Source organism: Capricornis sumatraensis, chromosome X (assembly GCF_032405125.1).
Source record: "Capricornis sumatraensis isolate serow.1 chromosome X, serow.2, whole genome shotgun sequence".
Classification (NCBI taxonomy): Eukaryota; Metazoa; Chordata; class Mammalia; order Artiodactyla; family Bovidae; genus Capricornis; species Capricornis sumatraensis.
The window spans coordinates 142,837,861-142,856,694 of record NC_091092.1 but is presented as its reverse complement, the minus strand read 5'-3'; the positions used below and the strand labels follow the sequence as shown (position 1 = coordinate 142,856,694).

Below are 18,834 nucleotides of genomic sequence, written 5' to 3'. Positions count from 1 at the left end.
CCTTCCAGTTACCTCTACTTGGGGAGCCAGCCAGGGCACAGAGCAGCTCCTTTGCCCTGAGACACGCCTTCTTGAAATCAGCAAGCAGGTCGTGCAGTCTTGTTGTGTGCCAGTCCAAGGCAGGGATGCAGAGAGCAGGAAAGTGCAGCCTTCCCACCCTGGGGGGAATTTTAGAGAGTAGTCCCTCGCTCGGAATAAAAAAATGCATCCACTCTGGTTCCGAAAGCAGGAAGCTTCCTTTGAAATCTTGGACATTCTGAGGTTGGTTTGTGTGTTTGCTACAAGGTGGGGACCCTGCCCAGCAGCAGGTGTGAGCCTGAAATTTGACGGCTCACAGAAGCATTGGCAGGAGTTTTCCTGGAGCCTGTTTGTGGGTTTGGAGTGTGTGTCTGTGAGGAGGGACCCGGGAGGACCACTTCAGGGTCACTGAGTCACCTTGGGCATCTCAGGCTGTGAGAATCTGCCTGTGGGCAATGTGGTTTATCAGACTTAGGGTGGCATGCCAGGGGCTTCCCTCATAGTCAGTAAAGAATCTACCCGCAATGCAGGAAACCCAGGTTCTATCCCTGGGCCAAGAAGATCCCCTGGAGGAGGGCATGGCAACCCACTCCAGTATTCTTGCCTGGAGGAATCCCAGGGAGAGCGGAGCCTGGAGGGCTATGGTCCATGGGGTCGCAGAGAGTCGGACACGACTGAGCGACTAGAGAGAGAGTGAGATGGTGGCATGCGGGCTGAGGACTCTCTCGGGACTGGGTACTGCTGGGGATCAGGCCCTCTGGGCAGAACCGTCCAGATTCACTTGGATGGAGCCTGGACAGTGGCGCCCTCCACCCACCCCGGGTCCTGCTTCTCGACAGGAATGGGTGCGACCGGGTGGCTGTAAGGTCTGGTCCGCTGTGTGGTTTGTCCTCATGCAGAGGGAGCAGCTCGTCAACCTTCCTGACCGTGGAAGTCTGCATGGGTTTCAAGAGGAGAGGTAGTCGTGATCAGGAATGACCTGGAAGACCTGCTTTGTCAGAAAGGGTATCACAGGCTGCAGAGGATTTGTTTCTATTGCTTTGTTGTTGTTGTTTTTTCCCCAATCAAGTTTCCCCACAAAACGAGGGTTGGGATGGAGATGTAAATACGTGCTGAGTAGGGCTTCCCTGGTGGCTCAGCTCGTGAAGAATCCGCCTGCACTGTGGGAGACCTGGGTTTGATCCCTGGGTTGGGAAGATCCCCTGGAGAAGGGAAAGGCTACCCACTCCAGTGTTCTGGCCTGGAGAATCCCATGGACTCTGCAGGCCAGAGGATCTCAAAGAGTCGGATACGACTGAGCAGCTTGCACTTTCACTTTCACTCACTCCAGTATTCTTGGGCTTCCATTGTGGCTGAGATGGTAAAGAATGCACCTGCAATTTGGGAGACCTGGGTTCGATCCCTGGGTTAGGAAGATCCCCTGGAGAAGGAAAAGGCTACCCACTCCGATCTGGCCTGGAGAATTCCATGGACTGTATAGTCCGTGGGTTTGCAAAGAGTCAGACACGACTGAGCGACTTTCACTTCACTAAGTCACTAGTAGGTGGGGAGGGTTTCTATGCGTGGAGGGAAAAGAATGCAATGAAGAAGGGTCTTGCCTGTGCTTTCCTGCTTGGGTGTGATGCTGGAATTTTCCTTCTGAAGTTGAGCACCTTGAGGCAGAGGAGGGTCAAGAGACCGAAGTTGGGGGGCTGGGGGCAGGAACTCCTAGACCTCATCTCCCCAATCCTGGAACCTGTGACCTGCATGGGCCCATCTTTTGAGTTAAGCTTCCCTGTCTGGAAGCACCCCCCTCCCCACCGCCCCCCAACATGGGACCAGCCAGTTTGCTTATCTGAGTTCTGATCATTGAGCCATGCCTGGGCCCACGGCGTGTCTCCAGCAGACGACCCTTGTCTTGGCAGAATCGAGCGGGTGATGGACAACAACACCACGGTGAAGATGGTGCCCATCAAAATAGTGCATTCGGAGAGCCAGCCGGAGAAGGAGAGCCGCCAGGCACTGGCCTGCATTCCCGAGCCACCTCCACTGTTCCGGGGCCTCGAGTGGGACCAGATCAAGACTCTCAGCACGTCTGAGCAGTCCTACTCGCGCTTCTGCCCCTACAGCCGCCAGAGTGCCGAGCCCCAGGCCCCCGCCGGCGCCCCGGGGCCCCCTGCCAAGGAAGGCCGGGCCTCCCCTCCCGTGCTTAGCTACGTGAAGGCCAAAGACAGGACCGCCGCCGACCTCAAGTCGGAGGAGCTGGCCCGTGAGATTGCAGGCAGGGATAAGTCGCTGGCGGACATCCTGGACCCCGGCGTGAGAGTGAGAACCACCATGGACCTCATGGAGGGCATCTTCCCCAGAGATGAGCACCTCCTCGAAGGCGCGCAGCAACGGAGGAAGCTGCTGCCCAAGGTGCCCTCGCCCAGGACGGCGGAGGAGAGGTGAGTGGACCACGCCACCCCACCTCCGCTCCTGTCCTTTCCTGTGTGCGGTTCTAACCTCTTGGGCTTCCAGGGCGAGGGGCCAGGAATGTATCTCTATCTGTTCTCGTACGTGCTCTCTGGTGACAGATTTCTCCATAAGTGCTTGGCACTTTGGGGTTTTTTTTGACACCCTCCCCAAGTTAAAGGTCCATTCTGGGGACCATGATGTCAGTTGGGCAAAGATGGAAAAAGTCATGTTTCTAGCAATGCCCATGGGGCTTTTTCTCTGCTGTCTGCCCTTGGGATACTTGGCAATGTCGGGAGATGCTTCTAGTTGTCGCCCCTGGGAGAGTGGCGGTCAGGGGTGGTGCTCATCGACCTACAGGGCACAGGACGACCCCCCCACCCCCACCCCAGCAAACAGTGGTCCAATGCCAAAGGTCACTAGTGCTGAGGTGCAGAGGCTTGTCACAGAGAAGTGAAAGCTCAGGCTGCGGAGAATGTGTTTACAAAAGAGGCCTTCTGTTGTGATGTATTTAGCTGAGGGCGTGAATTTGCTGTAATTCGTTCTGTCTAGAGGGCGGGGGAGGAGCTTCCCTGGTGGCTTAGATGGTAAAGAATCCACTTGCAATGCGGGAGACATGGGTTCGATCCCTGGGTCGGGAAGATCCCCTGGAGAAGGGAATGACCACCCACTCCAGTATTCTTGCCTGGGGACTCCCATGGACAGAGGAGCCAGGTGGGCTACAGTCCATGGGGTCGCAAAGAGTGGGGCATGACTGAGCTGCTTTCACGTAACATTCACATTTGGAGGCTGGAAGTCACGGATGGCAGTGACATTTCTTGCTTGTTATGACCGGAGATATTATCATTTCAGAGTACTCCAGGGGATCTTTGGTTGGGAAGATCCCAAAGATCCCCTGGAGAAGGGAATGGCCACCCACTCCAGTATTCTGGCCTGGAGAATCACACAGAGGAGCCTGGTGGGCTACACTCCCAGGGGGTCGCCAAGAGTGGGACGCAACTGAGTGACTAAGAAGGACCCTCTCTAGCCTCTTGTATTCAGTCACCTGCCCACAAAGGTGCACCTGCTTACATCTGTCCTGTTGGTGCACGTGGTCTTGGTGAGCATCGCTGATTGACAGTAGGCGGGAGCACGAATGTCGTGTAGCAGACGGGCTCAGAGGCCGCAAATGGGGCTGCTGGTAGAAGGATGCCCGATCAACTTGGGGCCTGTGGCCACACTTACAGTGGCAATAGACAGCTCCCCGTAGACCTCAGGCTCCCAGAGAAAATGATCTGTGCCCTCCCCCACAGATGGGGCTTTGGGTACCATTTGGCAGGGGGTTCTAGTTCTGGGTGACTTCCCTGGTAGCTCAGACTGTAAAGCATCTGCCTGCAATGTGGGAGACCCAGGTTCGATCCCTGGGTTGGGAAGATCCCCTGGAGAAGGAAATGGCATCCCACTCCAGTATTCTGGCCTGGAGAATCCCATGGACAGAGGAGCCTGGGGGACTATAGTCTGTGGGGTTGCTAAGAGTCGGACACGACTGAGCGACTTCACTTTTTAGTTCTGGCCTCAGCACCTGCCCTTTCCACACTTTTGTTTGCTTGGTTGATTGATTTTTTTTTTTGGCACACCCCCTAGCATGTGGGGTCTTCACTTCCCGACTAAGGGATCAAACTCTTGTCCCCTGTGTTGGAAGGCAGAGTCTTAGCCACTGGACCACCAGCGAAGCCCACTCTGTCCCTGCTTCTGCTGTCTCTTCTGGCTCATGTCCTTTCATCAGCCCCTCGGTTCGCGGTCCCAGCCCAGGTTTCAGGTGCGTCTGTGGGCACACGATCAGAGGTAATGTGGACGTTCTGCCGTTTGGTTCCCCAGGAGGGAGGAGACCAGCTTGCTGGCAGCCACCCCCTTGGCCACCAACTCCGCCTACTACAGCACGTCGGCCCCCAAGGCGGAGCTGCTGATAAAGATGAAGGACCTGCAGGAGCAGCAGGAGCCAGAGGAGGACTCGGGCAGTGACTTGGACCACGACCTGTCAGTCAAAAAGGTAGGGAGGCCGAAATCCGGATGAGAACGTGCTGGCGGGAGGCAGGTGGTGGCCCTTGGGTCCACCCCCAGCCTGGCCCTGCACCATGCACCATTTGTGTTGGGAGTGATGCTGACATTTGGGCCTGCGTGTGAAGCCTTTTGTGGAAGAGGCTTCTGTCCTAAGGAGGTCTCTCCATAGGACCTCCGTGCTATCGCTCTGTCATAAGATCCAGTGTCAAGAAAACCTGGTGGCCACTAGTCTCTTTCATTTTAAGCTCAACCGATAATGTCTCTTCTATCCCAGTTGAAACCCGAGGGGCTTAACTGTATCACCTTCAGCAGGGTCCATATCTTCTCTGAGTACCGATTTCAAATTCCTGTGATCAGGTAATAAATTTAACAGCAGGTCGTAAAGGGCTGTGTTAACCAAAAAGCAGCCCTTCTTCAACTCCAGAAACTAACCAGGCCCTTGGGGATACAGCAGCAACACGCAAATAGTCATTCCTTTCCTGAAGGCACTGTGTTTTCGCAGCACAAAAACAAACACAGTACAGGGCCCACGGGCCACATCCGCCCCCCAACCTGCTGTTGTCAATAAAGTTTTATTTAAAGACAGTCAATTCATTCATTTACATACGGCCTCTACCTATTGTATTACATATGGCCTTTACATATTGTATTACGTTTACTATACTGTAAGCGATGTTGAGTAGTGGCTGTGTGGCCTCTGAAGTCTAAAATATTCACTGTCTATGGCTCTTTACAGAAAACGTTTGCACATATAATGTAATTGATCAGAAAAGGAAAACAGTGAAGGCATACAGAGATAAAAGGAGTGTGATTGTAGAGAAGGCTCTGATGAGGTCATGATGCAGAAAAACCTGGAGTGACATGAGGGAGTGTCCAGTTCTGTCAGGGACTGGGTTGGGGGCGGGGAGCGGGGGCACCACGTACAAAGGCCCTGGGGTAGGACATATGTTGGGAAGGCAGCAGAGACCACTGGCTGGAACACTGTGGAAAGGAGGAGGGGCGATTGCAGATGCAGGTCAGGGAGCCAGGGGCTGGACCAGGAGGAAGGGGGATGGGAGGTGAGGTCAGGGAGCAGTGGCTGAATCTGTGTGCACAAGGAGGGAAGATGGAACAGGAGGTCAGCGCCTTGTGGCGGGAGCTCCATGGAGATTTGAGAGGTGAATTGGAGATAACAGTCTGGGACCTGTGGCTGCAGCTGTGTGGACAGGGAGGAAGATGATGATCGGAGAGGATGTCAGGAACCAGTGACGGGAGACATATGGATAAAGAAGAACAAGACTGGAGAGACGGTCAGGCTGCTTGAGCCACAGCTGTGTGGATGAGGAGAGACGATTGGCCATAACGTCGTAAGACAAGCAGCTGGATCTGTGTGGACAGGGATGCAGAGGTTTGGACAGGAAGTCAGAGACCAGTTGGCTGGAGCCGTGTGGACACAGAGCTGGAGGATTGGAAAGGAAGTTGAGGACCAGTGGCTGGAGCTCTCTGTACAAGGAGGAAGAGGATTGTAGGGACAGGGGGCCAGAGCCCTGTGATCAGGAATGAGGCGGATTGCAGTTCAGGTCGGTGTCCACTAGATGGAGCTGTGTAGACAAAGGGGAATGAGACATAAAGTGAGTTGCTGGAGCTGTGTGGATGATTGGAGATGTGGCCAGACCAGTGGCTGGGGCCTTGTGGACAAGGAGGAGGAGGATCCCAGAGGAGGTCAGGGACTTGTGTCTGGAGATGTTTCCACAAGCAAGTGGAAGGATTTGTGATCACTAGTCAAGGGGGACCAGTGGCTGCTGCTGTGTGAAGAAGGGTGAGGCGGGTTGGAGATAAAAGTGGCTGGACCTGGGTGTGCAAGGAGCAGAAAGACTGGAGATGAAGTCAGCAAAAACGAGGCCAGTTCAGTTCAGTCGCTCAGTCGTGTCCAACTCTTTGCGACCCCGTGAATTGCAGCACGCCAGGCCTCCCTGTCCATCACCAACTCCTGGAGTTCACCCAAACCCATGTCCATCGAGTCAGTGATGCCATCCAGCCATCTCATCTTCTGTCACCCCCTTCTCCTCCTGCCCCCAATCCCTCCCAGCATCAGAGTCTTTTCCAATGAGACAACTCTTCGCATGAGGTCGCCAAAGTATTAGAGTTTCAGCTTCAGCATCAGTCCTTCCAATGAACACCCAGGACTGATCTCCTTTAGGATGGACTGGTTGGATCTCCTTGCAGTCCAAGGGACTCTCAAGAGTCTTCTCCAACACCACAGTTCAAAAGCATCGATTCTTTGGCGCTCAGCTTTCTTCTCAGTCCAACTCTCATTACTTTGTTGGCAAAGTAATGTCTCTGCTTTTTTATGCTGTCTAGGTTGGTCATAATTTTCCTTCCAAGGAGTAAGCGTCTTTTAATTTCATGGCTGCAGTCACCATCTGCAGTGATTTTGGAGCCCAAAAAAATAAACTCTGTCACTGTTTCCACTGTTTCCCCATCTATTTCCCATGAAGTGATGGGACCAGATGCCATGATCTTCGTTTTCTGAATGTTGAGCTTTAAGCCAACTTTTTCGCTCTCCTCTTTCACTTTCATCAAGAGGCTTTTTAGTTCCTCTTCACTTTCTGCCATAAGGGTGGTGTCATCTGCATATCTGAGGTGATTGATATTTCTCCCGGCAATCTTGATTCCAGCTTGTGTTTCTTCCAGTCCAGCGTTTCTCATGATGTTCTCTGCATAGAAGTTAAATAAGCAGGGTGAGAATATACGGCCTTGACGTACTCCTTTTCCTATTTGGAACCAGTCTGTTGTTCCCTGTCCAGTTCTAACTGTTGCTTCCTGACCTGCATATAGGTTTCTCAAGAGGCAGGTCGGGTAGTCTGGTATTCCCATCTCTTTCAGAATTTTCCACAGTTTATTGTGATCCACACAGTCAAAGGCTTTGGCATAGTCAATAAAGCAGAAAAACGAGGCCAGACCTGGATGAATAAGGATTAGGAGGTTTGGAGATTTTTAAGTCAGGAACCAGGGGCTGGGGCTGTGTGACAAAGAAGAGGCAGAATGGAGAGGCAGTCAGGGACCAGTGGCTTGAGCTACTGGACTAAAGAGAAGAAGCTTTGGCCTGAGGTCAGGGACCAGCAACTGGACCTTTGTGCACAAGGAGGAGAAATTTTGGAGAGGAGGTCAGGAACCAGTGAGTGGAGCTGTGTGTATAAGGAAGAGCAGGATGGGAGAGAGGGAACAGGGTCCCGTAGCTGTCGCTGTGTAGATGAGGAGGGAAGATAAAGTCATAGACAGGTGGCTGGACCTGTGTGAACAAGGATGAGGGGGGTTTTTAGAGGAAATCAGGGACCTGGGGCTGGGACTGTGAGAACCAGGATGAGGAGGATTGCAGTTCAGGTCAGTGACCATGAGATGGAGCCATGTCGGCAGAATGGAAGGGGTTTGAGAGACAAGGTTAGGGACCAGTTGCTGTAGCTTGTTTAGACAGGGAGGAGGACGCTTGTAGAGAAAGTCAAGGGACAGGTTGACCTGGAGCGGGAGGATAGGAAGAAAGGCAGGGACCAATGGCTGGAAGCCCTCTGCACAAGGCCAATGAGGAGTGGAGGGGAAGTCGGGGAGCCGTGGTTGGAGCTTTGGGGACAGAGGAGGAGGTCTGGAGATGCACTCAGGTGGCCATGCCTGATGCTGTTTGGTCAAGGAGGAGGAAGATAGGAGATGCGGTCAGGGGCCATGGGTGGAGCTGTGTGGACAAGGAGGAGGGAACACGTAGCCGATGTCAGGGACGAGTTGCTGGAGCTGTTTGGACATGGAGCAGGAGGAGTGGAAAGGAAACCGAGGAGTGGAAAGGAAACCAGTGGCTAGATAGGCTGTCTTTACAAGGAGGCGGAGGACTGCGGATTCAGAAAGGCAGCAGTGGCTGGAGCTGTGTCTACAAAAAGGACAGTTGGAGATAATGTCAGTGACAGGGGGCCACGCCTATGTGAGCACGGATGTGGAGGTTCATCAGTTAATAAGTCAGGGACCACTGGCTGGGACTGTGTGGGCGTGAATGAGGAGGATTGCGGTTCAGCTCAGTTCAGTTCAGTCGCTCAGTTGTGTCCGAGTCTCTGCAACCCCATGAACCGCAACACGCCAGGCCTCCCTGTCCATCGCCAGCTCCTGGAGTTTACCCAAACTCATCTCCATTGAGTCGGTGATGCCATCCAACCATCTCATCCTCTGTCATCCCCTTCTCCTCCTGCCTTCAATCTCTCCCAGCGTGAGGGTCTTTTCCAATGAGTCAGCTCTTCGCATCAGGTGGCCAAAAGGATTGGAGTTTCAGCTTCAGCATCAGTCCTTCCAATGAACACTCAGAACTGATTTTCTTTAGGATGGACTGGTTGAATCTCCTTGTGGTCCCAGGGACCCTCAGGACTCTTCTTCAACACCACAGTTCAAAAGCATCCATTCTTCGGCAGTGCAGGTCAGTGACCACTAGATGAAGCTGTGTAGACAGAGAGAAAGGGAATGAGAGGCAAGGTGAGGGACCAGGGGCTGGAGCTGCGTGGACAAGGAAGAGAGGGATTGGAGAGGAGATCATTGACTTGTGGCCGAAGTGTGGACAAGAAGGAGGAGAGCTGGAGAGGAGGTCAGGCACCAGTGGCTTGGCCCATGGTGAGAAGGCATAGGAAAGATTGAAGGACTTGTCTGGGGAGGTATGCGGAGAAGAGAATGGAGACTGGAGAGAAGGTCAGGGACTTGTGGCTGTATCTTTGTGGACACGGAGAAAGAAGATTGCAGATGAGGTCAGGGACCGGTCACTGGAGTGGCGTGGACTTGGGGCAGGATTGTAGAGGAAGTCAAGGACGGTGGCCGGAGATCTCTGTACAGGTAGGAGGACCTCCGGTGACAAAGTCAGGGACTGGTGGCTGGAGCTGTGTGGACGAGGGTGAGCAGGACTGCAGTTCAGGTCAGCGACCACTACAAGGACCTGTGTGGAAAAGACAATGTGTTGTGGGAGACACGGTCAGAGACAACTCATAGAGTTACGTGCACAGGGTGGTGGGTCTGTGAGGTCGCCAGGGACCTACAGGTGCCGCTTTTGTGAATACCAGAAGGTCAGGAACCATTGGCTGGAGCTGTGTGGACAGGGTTTGATAAGATGGGAAGGAGGGCCAGGACCAGTGGCTTTGAGTTACTGGAGATGGAGTAAAAATAGATTATGGGCTTCCTGTGTAGCTCAGTTGGTAAAGAATCCGCCTACAATGCAGGAGACCCAGGTTCGATTCCTGGGTTGGGAAGATCCCCCTGAAGGAAATGGCAACCCACTCCAGTATTCTTGCCTGGAGAATCCCCATGGACTGTAGCCTGCCAGGCTCGTCTGTCCATGGGATCACAAGAGTCGGACATGACTTAGCGACTAAACCACCACTACCAAGAATAGGTTGGAGAGGTCAGAGGTATGTAGACTAGGGTGATGGAAAATTTGAGACAAGGTCAGCGACTTGTGCCTGGCTCTCTTTGCAGAGGAGGAAGAGGATGGTAGATGAGGGCAGGGACCAGTGAGTTGGAGCTGTGTGGATTCGGCACAGGAGGTGCGCAGAGGAGGTCGTGAAACATGGCTGGAACTCAGTGTTCAGGGAGGAAATGATTCGCAGTCAAGGCAAAGACCAGTGGCTGGACCGCTGTGTGCAAAGATGAGGACAGCTGCACTTTGCGCCTCTGACCACTAGATGGCAATGTGGAAAAAAAGGGATGGGAGCTTTGTGTTCGAGGAGGAGGTTGATTGACAGGTGACCAGGGACCTATAGATGCAGCTGTGCAAACACAAGGAGCGCAGTTCAGGGACCAGTGGCTGGGGCTGTGTGGACAAGCAGGAGGAGGGTTGGAGAGTAGATCAGGCACTGGCCACGGAAGCTGTGTGAAGAGGGGAAGAAAGCGGGGAGGGAGGTTAGTCGCACAGTCATGTCTGACTCTTTGTGACCCCAAGGACTGTAGCTAGCCTGGCTCTTCTGTCCATGGGATTCTCCAGGGCAAGAAAACTGGAGTGGGTTGCTATGCCCTTCCCCAGTAGATCTTCCTGACCCAGGGATTGAACCTGTGTCTCCAGCATTGCAGGCAGACTTTTTACCCACTGAGCCAGCAGGGAAGCCCAGCACAAGAGGGAAGGACTGGGCATAAAGTCTGGGAAATAAGGCCAGAGCTGTGTGAACAAGGATGTGGCATTTTGGAGATGAGGTCAGGTACCAGTGGCTGGGATTGTGAGGACAAGGATGAAGAGGACTGCAGTTCAGGTCAGTTGAATCAGTTCATTTACACAGCCACATAGACAAAAAGGAATGGCGATGCCAGACAGTGCTGTGCAGATGAAAGGAATGGTACGGTGTAGACAAAAGGAGTCGTGTATGGATGTGAGAGCTGGACTGTGAAGAAAGCTGAGCACCAAAGAATGGATGCTTTTGAACTGTGGTATTGGAGAAGACTCTTTAGGGTCCCTTGGACTGCAAGGAGATCCAACCAGTCCATCCTAAAGGAGATCAGTCCTGGGTGTTCATTGGTAGGACTGATGCTGAAGCTGAAACTCCAATACTTTGGCCACCTGATGCTAAGAACTGACTCATTACAAAACACCCTGATGTTGGGAAAGATTGAGGGCAGGAGGAGAAGGGCACGACAGAGGATGAGATGGTTGGATGGCATCACCGACTGAATGGACATGAGTTTGTGCAAGCTCCGGGAGTTGGTGATGGACAGGGAGGCCTGGCGTGCTGCAGCCCATGGGGTCGCGAAGAGGCGGACATGTGACTGAGCAGCTGAGCTGAAGGGTGAGGATGTTTGCAGTTTAGGTCAGTGACCTCTAGATGGAACTGTGTGGAAAAGAGGAAGACTGATGAGAGAGGAGGTCAGGGACCCGTTCCTGGCCTTGTGTGTGGACAAGGAGGAGGGGGGATTTGTGAGTGGCCAGGGACGTGTGGATGCAGCTGTGTGAACGTGAGCAGGAATGGATGGGGGTTCAGGGACCAGTCCTCGAGCTGTGCTGACTCGGAAGGAGAGGACTGGAGATGAGTTCAGTGACCTGTTGCTGGAGCTGTGTGGACAAGGAGGAAGACATCTGGAGAAGAGATCGGGCACCAGCGTCTGGAGCTTTGGGAACACGAGGCGGGAGGATCAGAAAGCAAAGTCAAAGACCAAGTGGCTAGGGCTCTCTGTACCAGGAGGAAGACGATTGTATGGGAGGACAGGGACCCATGGCTAGAACTCTGTCTACAAGGAGGAGCACAGATAAAGTCAGGTTCTGGTGCCTGGAGCGGTGTGTTCAAGTGGAAGGAAGGCTGCAGATAAAGTCAGGGAATGGCGGCCGGATCTGCGTGAAAGAGGATGGGGAGGTTTGTAGATGAAGTTGGTCAGGGGCTGTGTGGACAAGGATCAGAAGGATAGCAGATAAGGTCAAGGATTCATGCTTGGCGCTGTGCAGACCAGGGGCAGAGGACTGGAAGAGAAGAGGAGGCTCGCAGATAAAGTCAGCCACCGGTGGCTGCAACAGGGCATTACAAGTAGGAGGAGGTTTTGAGATAAAGTTGGGGACAAGCAGTCCAACCTATGTGAACAGTATGGGAAGGCTTGTACATTAAGGCAGGCCCCAGCGGCTGAGACTGTGTGGACAAGGATGAGGAGGATAGTAGTTGAGGTCAGAGACCACTAGTTTAGCCGTGTAGACAAAGACCTAGCAAGACGGGGGTGGGGAGGTCAGTTCCCAGGCGGCTCAGTGGTAAAGAATCTGCCTGCCGATACTGGAGGCACAGGTTCAAGAAGATCCCCTTGAGTAGGAAGTGGTGACCTGCTCCAGTATTCTGGCTGGGGAAACCCCGTGGACAGAGAAGCCTGGCGGGCTACAGCCCATTATTCGACGGCAATGCGTTGGACGTGACTGAGCACGCACACAGACTCACAGGCAGTGAGGGATGAGGCTGGAGCTGTGTGAACACGGAAAAGGATTATTGGGGTGGTTGGATCCGTGTGGACACGAATGGGACAGGGTTGCAGAGGAGGGCAGGGACTTGTGGCTGAACGTTGGTGGAAAGGGAGGAGTGACGAGATGAGATCGGGGGGCGTGGGTTGTGTCTGGAGCTGTGTTGACAAGGAGGAAGAGGACTGCACATCAAGGCACTGGACCAGTGGCTGGAAGCTGTGTGAACAGGGAGGAGGCGGCTTGCATGTAAGGTCATCGACTACCAGATGCAGCTGGGTAAACAAAGGGGAAGGGGGCTGGGAGATGCACTCAAGGACTTGAGGTCAGAGAGCAGTGTACACAGGACCAGGAGAGATGCTGGGAGAGGAGGAGGCCAGGGACCAGGGGCTGGGATGTGTGGACAAGGAGGGTTGGAGGCCCGTCAGGGACCCGTGATGGGCGTTTGGGGGGGGGGTTGGGGGAAGGAGTAGGATGGCAGTGTTGAAGTCCCTGTGTCGTCCCGCAGATTCCTCCTAGCTTTCTCCATATCACAGTGTGTGTGCCTCCACGCTACTGTCTCCATTAGTCCCACCATCCTTCCCCCTGCCCATCTGTTCTCTATGTGTCTACATCTCCACTGCTGCCCAGCAAATAGGTTCATCAGTATCATCTTTCTAGATTCCGTTTATATGTGTTAATATATATGTGTTTTTTGTTTATTCTGATTTATGTCACTTAGTATAATAGGCTCTGGGTTCATCCACCTCATTAGAACTGACTCAAAGGTATTGCTTTTCATGCTTGAGTAATATTCCACTGTGAATATGTACCACAGCTTCTTTATCCATCCATCTGCCGATGGACATCTAGGTTGCTTCCGTGTGCTGCTGCTGCTAAGTCACTTCAGTTGTGTCCAACTCTGTGCGACCCCATAGACGGCAGCCTACCAAGCTCCTCTGTCCACAGGATTCTCCCGGCAAGACCACTGCAGTGGGTTGCCATTTTCTTCTCCACCCATGTGCCAGCTATTGTAAATAGTGCTGCAGTGAACAGTGAGGTACATGTGCCTTTTTCAGTCATGCTTTCCTCCAGGGTGTATGTCCAGTACTGGGATTTGCTAGATCATATGGTTGTTTTAGTCTTTTTTTTTTTTTTAAAGAAATCTCCATACTGTTGTCCATAATTGCTGTACCAATTTACAGTCCCACTAACAGTGCAAGGGAGCTTCCCTCGTGGCTCAGCTGATAAAGAATCTGCCCACGAGGCAGGAGACCTGAGTTCGATCCCGGGGTTGGGAAGATCCCCTGGAGCAGGGAAAGGCTACCCACTCCAGTGTTCTGGCCTGGAGAATCCCATCAACTTGCATAGGCCGTGGGGGTCCCAAAGAGTCGGACACAGCTGAGCGACTTTCAGTTTCAAACAAGGCAAGAGGGTTTCACTTTTTTCCACAGCCTCTCCAGCATTTATTGCTTGCAGATTTTTTCGATGCTGGTCTGATATTTGTTCGTGTGCAACAAGCTGCTGACTGGCCCACAGGCCAGGAGGTACAGGCGGGTACAGGGGGCCGCCTGGGTCAGCAGGGCCATGACTGAGTCCCGCACGCTGTACCCACAGCAGGAGCTCATTGAGAGCCTTGGCCGCAAGCTGCAGGTGCTGCGGGAGGCGCGGGAGAGCCTCCTGGAGGACGTGCAGGCCAACAGCACGCTGGGCGACGAAGTGGAGGCCCTGGTCAAGGCCGTGTGCAAGCCCAACGAGTTTGACAAGTTCCGCATGTTCATCGGGGACCTCGACAAGGTGGTGAACCTTCTGCTGTCGCTGTCCGGCCGCCTGGCCCGCGTGGAGAACGCCCTCAACAACCTGGACGACAGCACGCCTCTGGGCGATCGGGTACTGCCCCTGAGGCGGGACGGATGGATTGGGGGGAAGGCCCGCAGGGTGCAGAGTGAACGCCTGGAAGCCTCGCTGGGCTGTCTGTTCAGCTGGTCACAGAAGGTCTTCTGTCTCGCTCTCTTCCTTCTCATAGTGGGGGGTCACCCCGAGATTCCCCGCATTGTTCAGTTACCCGGTTGGGTCCGACTCTTTGTGACCCCATGGATCGCAGCACGCCAGGCCTCCTTGTCCATCACCATCTCCCTGAGTTTTACTCAAACTCACGTCCATTGAGTCAGTGATGCCATCCACCCATCTCATCCTCTGTCATCCCCTTCTCCTCCCACCTTTAATCTTGCCCAGCATCAGGGTCTTTTCCAGTGAGTCAGTTCTTTGCATCAGGTGGCCAGAACATGCTAGCATTATTTTATACATTCAGACTCATGTCCGTTGAGTCAGTGATGCCATCAATAGGCTTATTAGTTAGCATCGGGGACACTGAAGGAGCTCCCCATGGGGGACATTGCCTGTGGACCTCCCGGACCCTGAGCCTTCACTGTATCCCTCGGTGTCTCCACATTAGGTCCACGCTGGCAATGCTTGATGAGCTTCACCCTCCTAGAACCAGAGGCAGCCATGGTCCACAGCCTGCTCCAAGTTCAGTGGAGGGGCCTGGCCTCCCCTGTGAACAGAGTTGGGGGAAACTGTCCATGGCAGGCGCTAACGAGGGCAAAGAGGCAGTGTCCGGCTGTGGGAGGCTCCCCCTGTCTTTCCAGATAGAAAGCGGGACACGTGGGCCAGACGTGGACACAGGACGCCCTCCCTTCAATTGGGAGCTTGTAGTCTTCAGGGATGCCAACTGATCTCTGTAGCCCTGTTTGGAGAATCAACTGCTGGCGTTGGAAACTGGGACTGAGATCCGGGCGTTCCCTGGCATGCATCAGCTGCCACGTGGAGACTGTTTAATGCCGTTCCTCGCTCCCTGCCTTGTTTTCACAGCTTGTTATGTACAGGAGGGCAGGGACTGCAGGTGTGCACCTCTATCTAGGAGTGGGGGCGTCTGTGTGCCCCAGAGTAAGGAACCAGGGCAGCTCTGCGACCCACCTGCCCCAGCCCCCACTTCCGTCTCTCGTTTTTCAGCCCCTTGTTCTCTTCACCGTCTGCCTCTACTGGTGCCAGAAGGGTTTAGCAATCCTGCCCTGGGAGATCTCTTTGAATGCACTACTTTGACCCACTTTGCCCTCATCCGCTGTGTTGTCAGGGAAACGCCTTGGGCGCACCCAGGTCCCCCCCGCCCCGCGAGTCCCTCGCTGCCTGCGCACATCTCCCAGTTTTGGACTTTTCCGGGCGCGGATGACTCTCATGTTCCTCCGGCTGTATCTGGGCGCCTGGTGGCGAGGGGGCGGGGGATGTATCTGGGTGCCTCGTGCGGGGGAGTATCCCGGTGCCCTCGTCGGGGGTGTATCCAGGTGCCTCGTGTGGGGGTGTGTCCCGGCGTCTCGTGGGGTGGTGTATCTGGCTGCCTCATGCAGGAGTGTATCTGGGCGCGTTGTGGGGGCGGGGGTGTATCTGAGTGCCTCGCGCCGGGGTGTATCCGGGCACCTCACTGCGCAGGCGGTGGGAGGCGCTGGCCAGCCCTATCCCGCCCCCCCGCAGGGTCCCTAGCAGGCTTGTGTGTCTTCTGTCTGTCCAGCAATCCCTGCTGGAGAAGCAGCGCATCCTGATCCAGCAGCACGAGGACGCCAGGGAGCTGAAGGAGAACCTGGACCGCCGGGAGGGCATCGTCTTCGACATCCTGGCCAGCTACCTGGGCCCCGAGAGCCTCGCGGACTACGAGCACTTCGTCAAGATGAAGTCGGCGCTCATCATCGAACAGCGCGAGCTGGAAGACAAAATACACTTGGGTGAGGAGCAGCTGAAGTGCCTGTTGGACAGCCTGCAGCCCGAGAGAGGCAAATGAGGGCACACCCACCCCCCACCCCACCCGGCCCTCCCTGGAGGAGGAGGAGGAGGAGGAGGATGGGATTGGCGGAGTCATCAGCTCTGGTCCTGTGGATGCCGCTGAAAACTGCAGCCTGTATTTACGTCCTGTCGATGGGGGTCGGGGGGTGGGGGGTATCCTCTCATGGCCAGGTGGCGGTCAGCAAAGTAATAACTTCCATGTGTGCGTTTGGGATGAGTTCTTTAATTCTTAGGTTCCCTTTTGGAATGTTGAGCAGAGTGGCTCACCCCCGCCCCTTCGCTGCGGTGGCCCGGAAGCGTCCCCACGTGGCGCACCAGGGGCTTGGGTGCGCCATGCGCGCCTGCACAACAGGGTCACCCATGTGGCCTCTGCCGGCAGTGCGGGCACTGAACCGTGTCCTTCACGCGGGAAGGAACGAGCGCATCTCTAAGAAGGTGCATGTGGGTTGAGGGGGCGGGGTTCGCCTGGCGCACGAGCTGTCCTGTGGATCACGGGAGGCACCAGAAGTGTTGCGCCATTGGTTGTGTCTGTCCTGTAAGGATGACTCCTTACCCAGCAAAAAAATCATGAGGATTAGCATTATTTATTAGTGTCTTAGAAGGGAGAATAGTTGTCCGTGTGGTTTAAAGACCAGCGGTGAAATGCCGCGCTTTCAGCGGGCTGGGCTCACCCATGGTGAAATCGCCCCTTGCACAGTGTGCGTACTTTAAGGCACAGGCAGAAGGGACGCGCCGGCTTTTGTTCTTCTGGGATGGCACCCGCGTGCAAATGGTATTTCTCCTGCAAAGTGAGATTACCTGGCTGAAAGTGTGTCCGGAGGGTAGGTGCTTGCAAGTTTTTTTTTTCTTTTTCTTAAGGCCCCTGAGATATTTTCCTCATTTACTTTCCCCTCCGCCCCCCCACCCCCACCCCTGCCCCAGAACATTTCTTTGTGTCTTGATTGTATTTCTGTGTGTATATGATTGTGGATTATAATTAGCAGCTCCTCTCATGTTGCTTCTCTGGATTAGTTATGGCAGTGTCAAGGCCATGTTTCCTGTAAGAACCTGTGGTTCTGGCTTTCCAGAGGTCCTAGTGGACCACAGAACTCCCAGACCTGGTCTTTCTCCGCCATAGAGTGGACCACCATCTGTTCCCCGTTTTATCCTTTGATATTGGAAGGTGATCAAGAGAGTCTGTTCACTAAAGAAAACACTGTCGAGCTGTTGTTTTACAGTGCCCGAGTCATGACTAGACGATAACTTGCTGATCCCAAGTGTTGCATTTGCATTCAGAATGTATAAAGATCTTTCCAAGTTAACAGTATGAAAACAGCCCAGTTAAACCGTGAGCCAGAGACTTAAATAGACACTTCACCAAAGAGGCTATATGCATGACCGTAGGCACGATAGGTGTTCAGCCCCTCATGGCTTGGTTCTCACGGTCTGATTTTTAACCTGATCGTCTGTGTTCCCTCCCAGTTGGGTGAGATGCCTGCATAATGGCGGGAGAAGCCCCAGGATAACTTCATGTTGGGGTGATATTTGGAGGTCAGGTCACGTTACTCCTTGTTTGCTCTCATGCCTGTGAAAGGGGTTTTCCGGCAGGTGGGGAGATAGCCCTTTGTCACCAGTGGCCAGCGCCTCACCAAAGACAGAAGCCCACAATGTCTTATTAAAGGACACTACTCCACATCCACACAGCCAAAGGACAAGCTGGACTGGCTGCGGTGATATCTCTGCAGCCCTGGAGGGAACCGACCTGGCAGGCTTCAGTGATGCTGACAATAAACATTCCTTTGGCAGCCCACCCACGCCAAAGAGAAAGGCCTTTTTCCTGCACTTTTTATTCTTCTTAAGCTGTTCCTGATTTGAAAAGGCCCTCTTCTGCCAGTGAAGCATCGTCCTCCTCCTCGCACGCTATGGTCACTTGCTGTGATGATGGGTCATGACAGAAACGATAAAGCTGGCTGTCCATGGACTGCCCCTCCCCTCCCCCCCGCCACGTTCCTCCCTTGTGGAGACAACCACAGTGATGTCAGTGTGTTTTGATTTTCACAAAGCTTTTATCTGTGATTCTTGCCCTTGTCATATAGTATTGTGATCATTTTGATGATACATCTGTAAAATGTGAAAATAGAGTTTTTGCCTGTATCCAGCTTTTTGGTGTCTTTTGAGAACGTGTTCTTCTACACAGCAATACACAAGGCTCTGGTGTCCTTTAAACGAAGCCCATAAAATCACAACGGCCCAGTCTATTTCCCTGTCTGCCTCATAAATGTCTGGTGGTGGGGAACCACAGATTGCAGTGAGTCAGTGTGCACAACTTTGTGTATAGCTATGTTACTGCATATACAAACAATCTGGTGCTAACGTTTCTCCCGTGGCATTCCTGGGTAGTGGCTGATGGCTCACCCTGGGTCATTGCTCAGCTGAGACGTGCTCTCTGTATCTCGAGGTTGCAGTCAGGGGCCTTGCCAGAGACTTTGATCATGCCACCCACCGTGGAAGATGTGTAACGGTTTCATGCTCAACACTTAACACTTACCTCTCAACAGATTATCCTGCTTGACCTTAATACAATAAATGGTGTCTTTCAGTGAATGGAACGTGTCTTTGTCTTGCATCTTTTTTAAGAA

At 53.7% G+C, this 18,834-nt stretch overlaps 1 protein-coding gene across 1 annotated transcript in view; it reads left to right on the top strand.

Annotated features, from left to right (window-relative positions):
* The window catches only part of SHROOM2 (shroom family member 2), a 146,471-nt gene extending 130,257 nt beyond the window's left edge, over positions 1-16,214 (top strand). Inside the window, exons 7-10 of the mRNA XM_068963331.1 lie at positions 1,923-2,444; positions 4,309-4,480; positions 14,000-14,272; positions 15,948-16,214. Coding sequence (XP_068819432.1) covers positions 1,923-2,444; positions 4,309-4,480; positions 14,000-14,272; positions 15,948-16,214 — 1,234 coding nt within the window. The remainder of the gene's footprint in view (positions 1-1,922; positions 2,445-4,308; positions 4,481-13,999; positions 14,273-15,947) is intronic.
* The last annotated feature ends 2,620 nt before the right edge of the window (positions 16,215-18,834 follow it).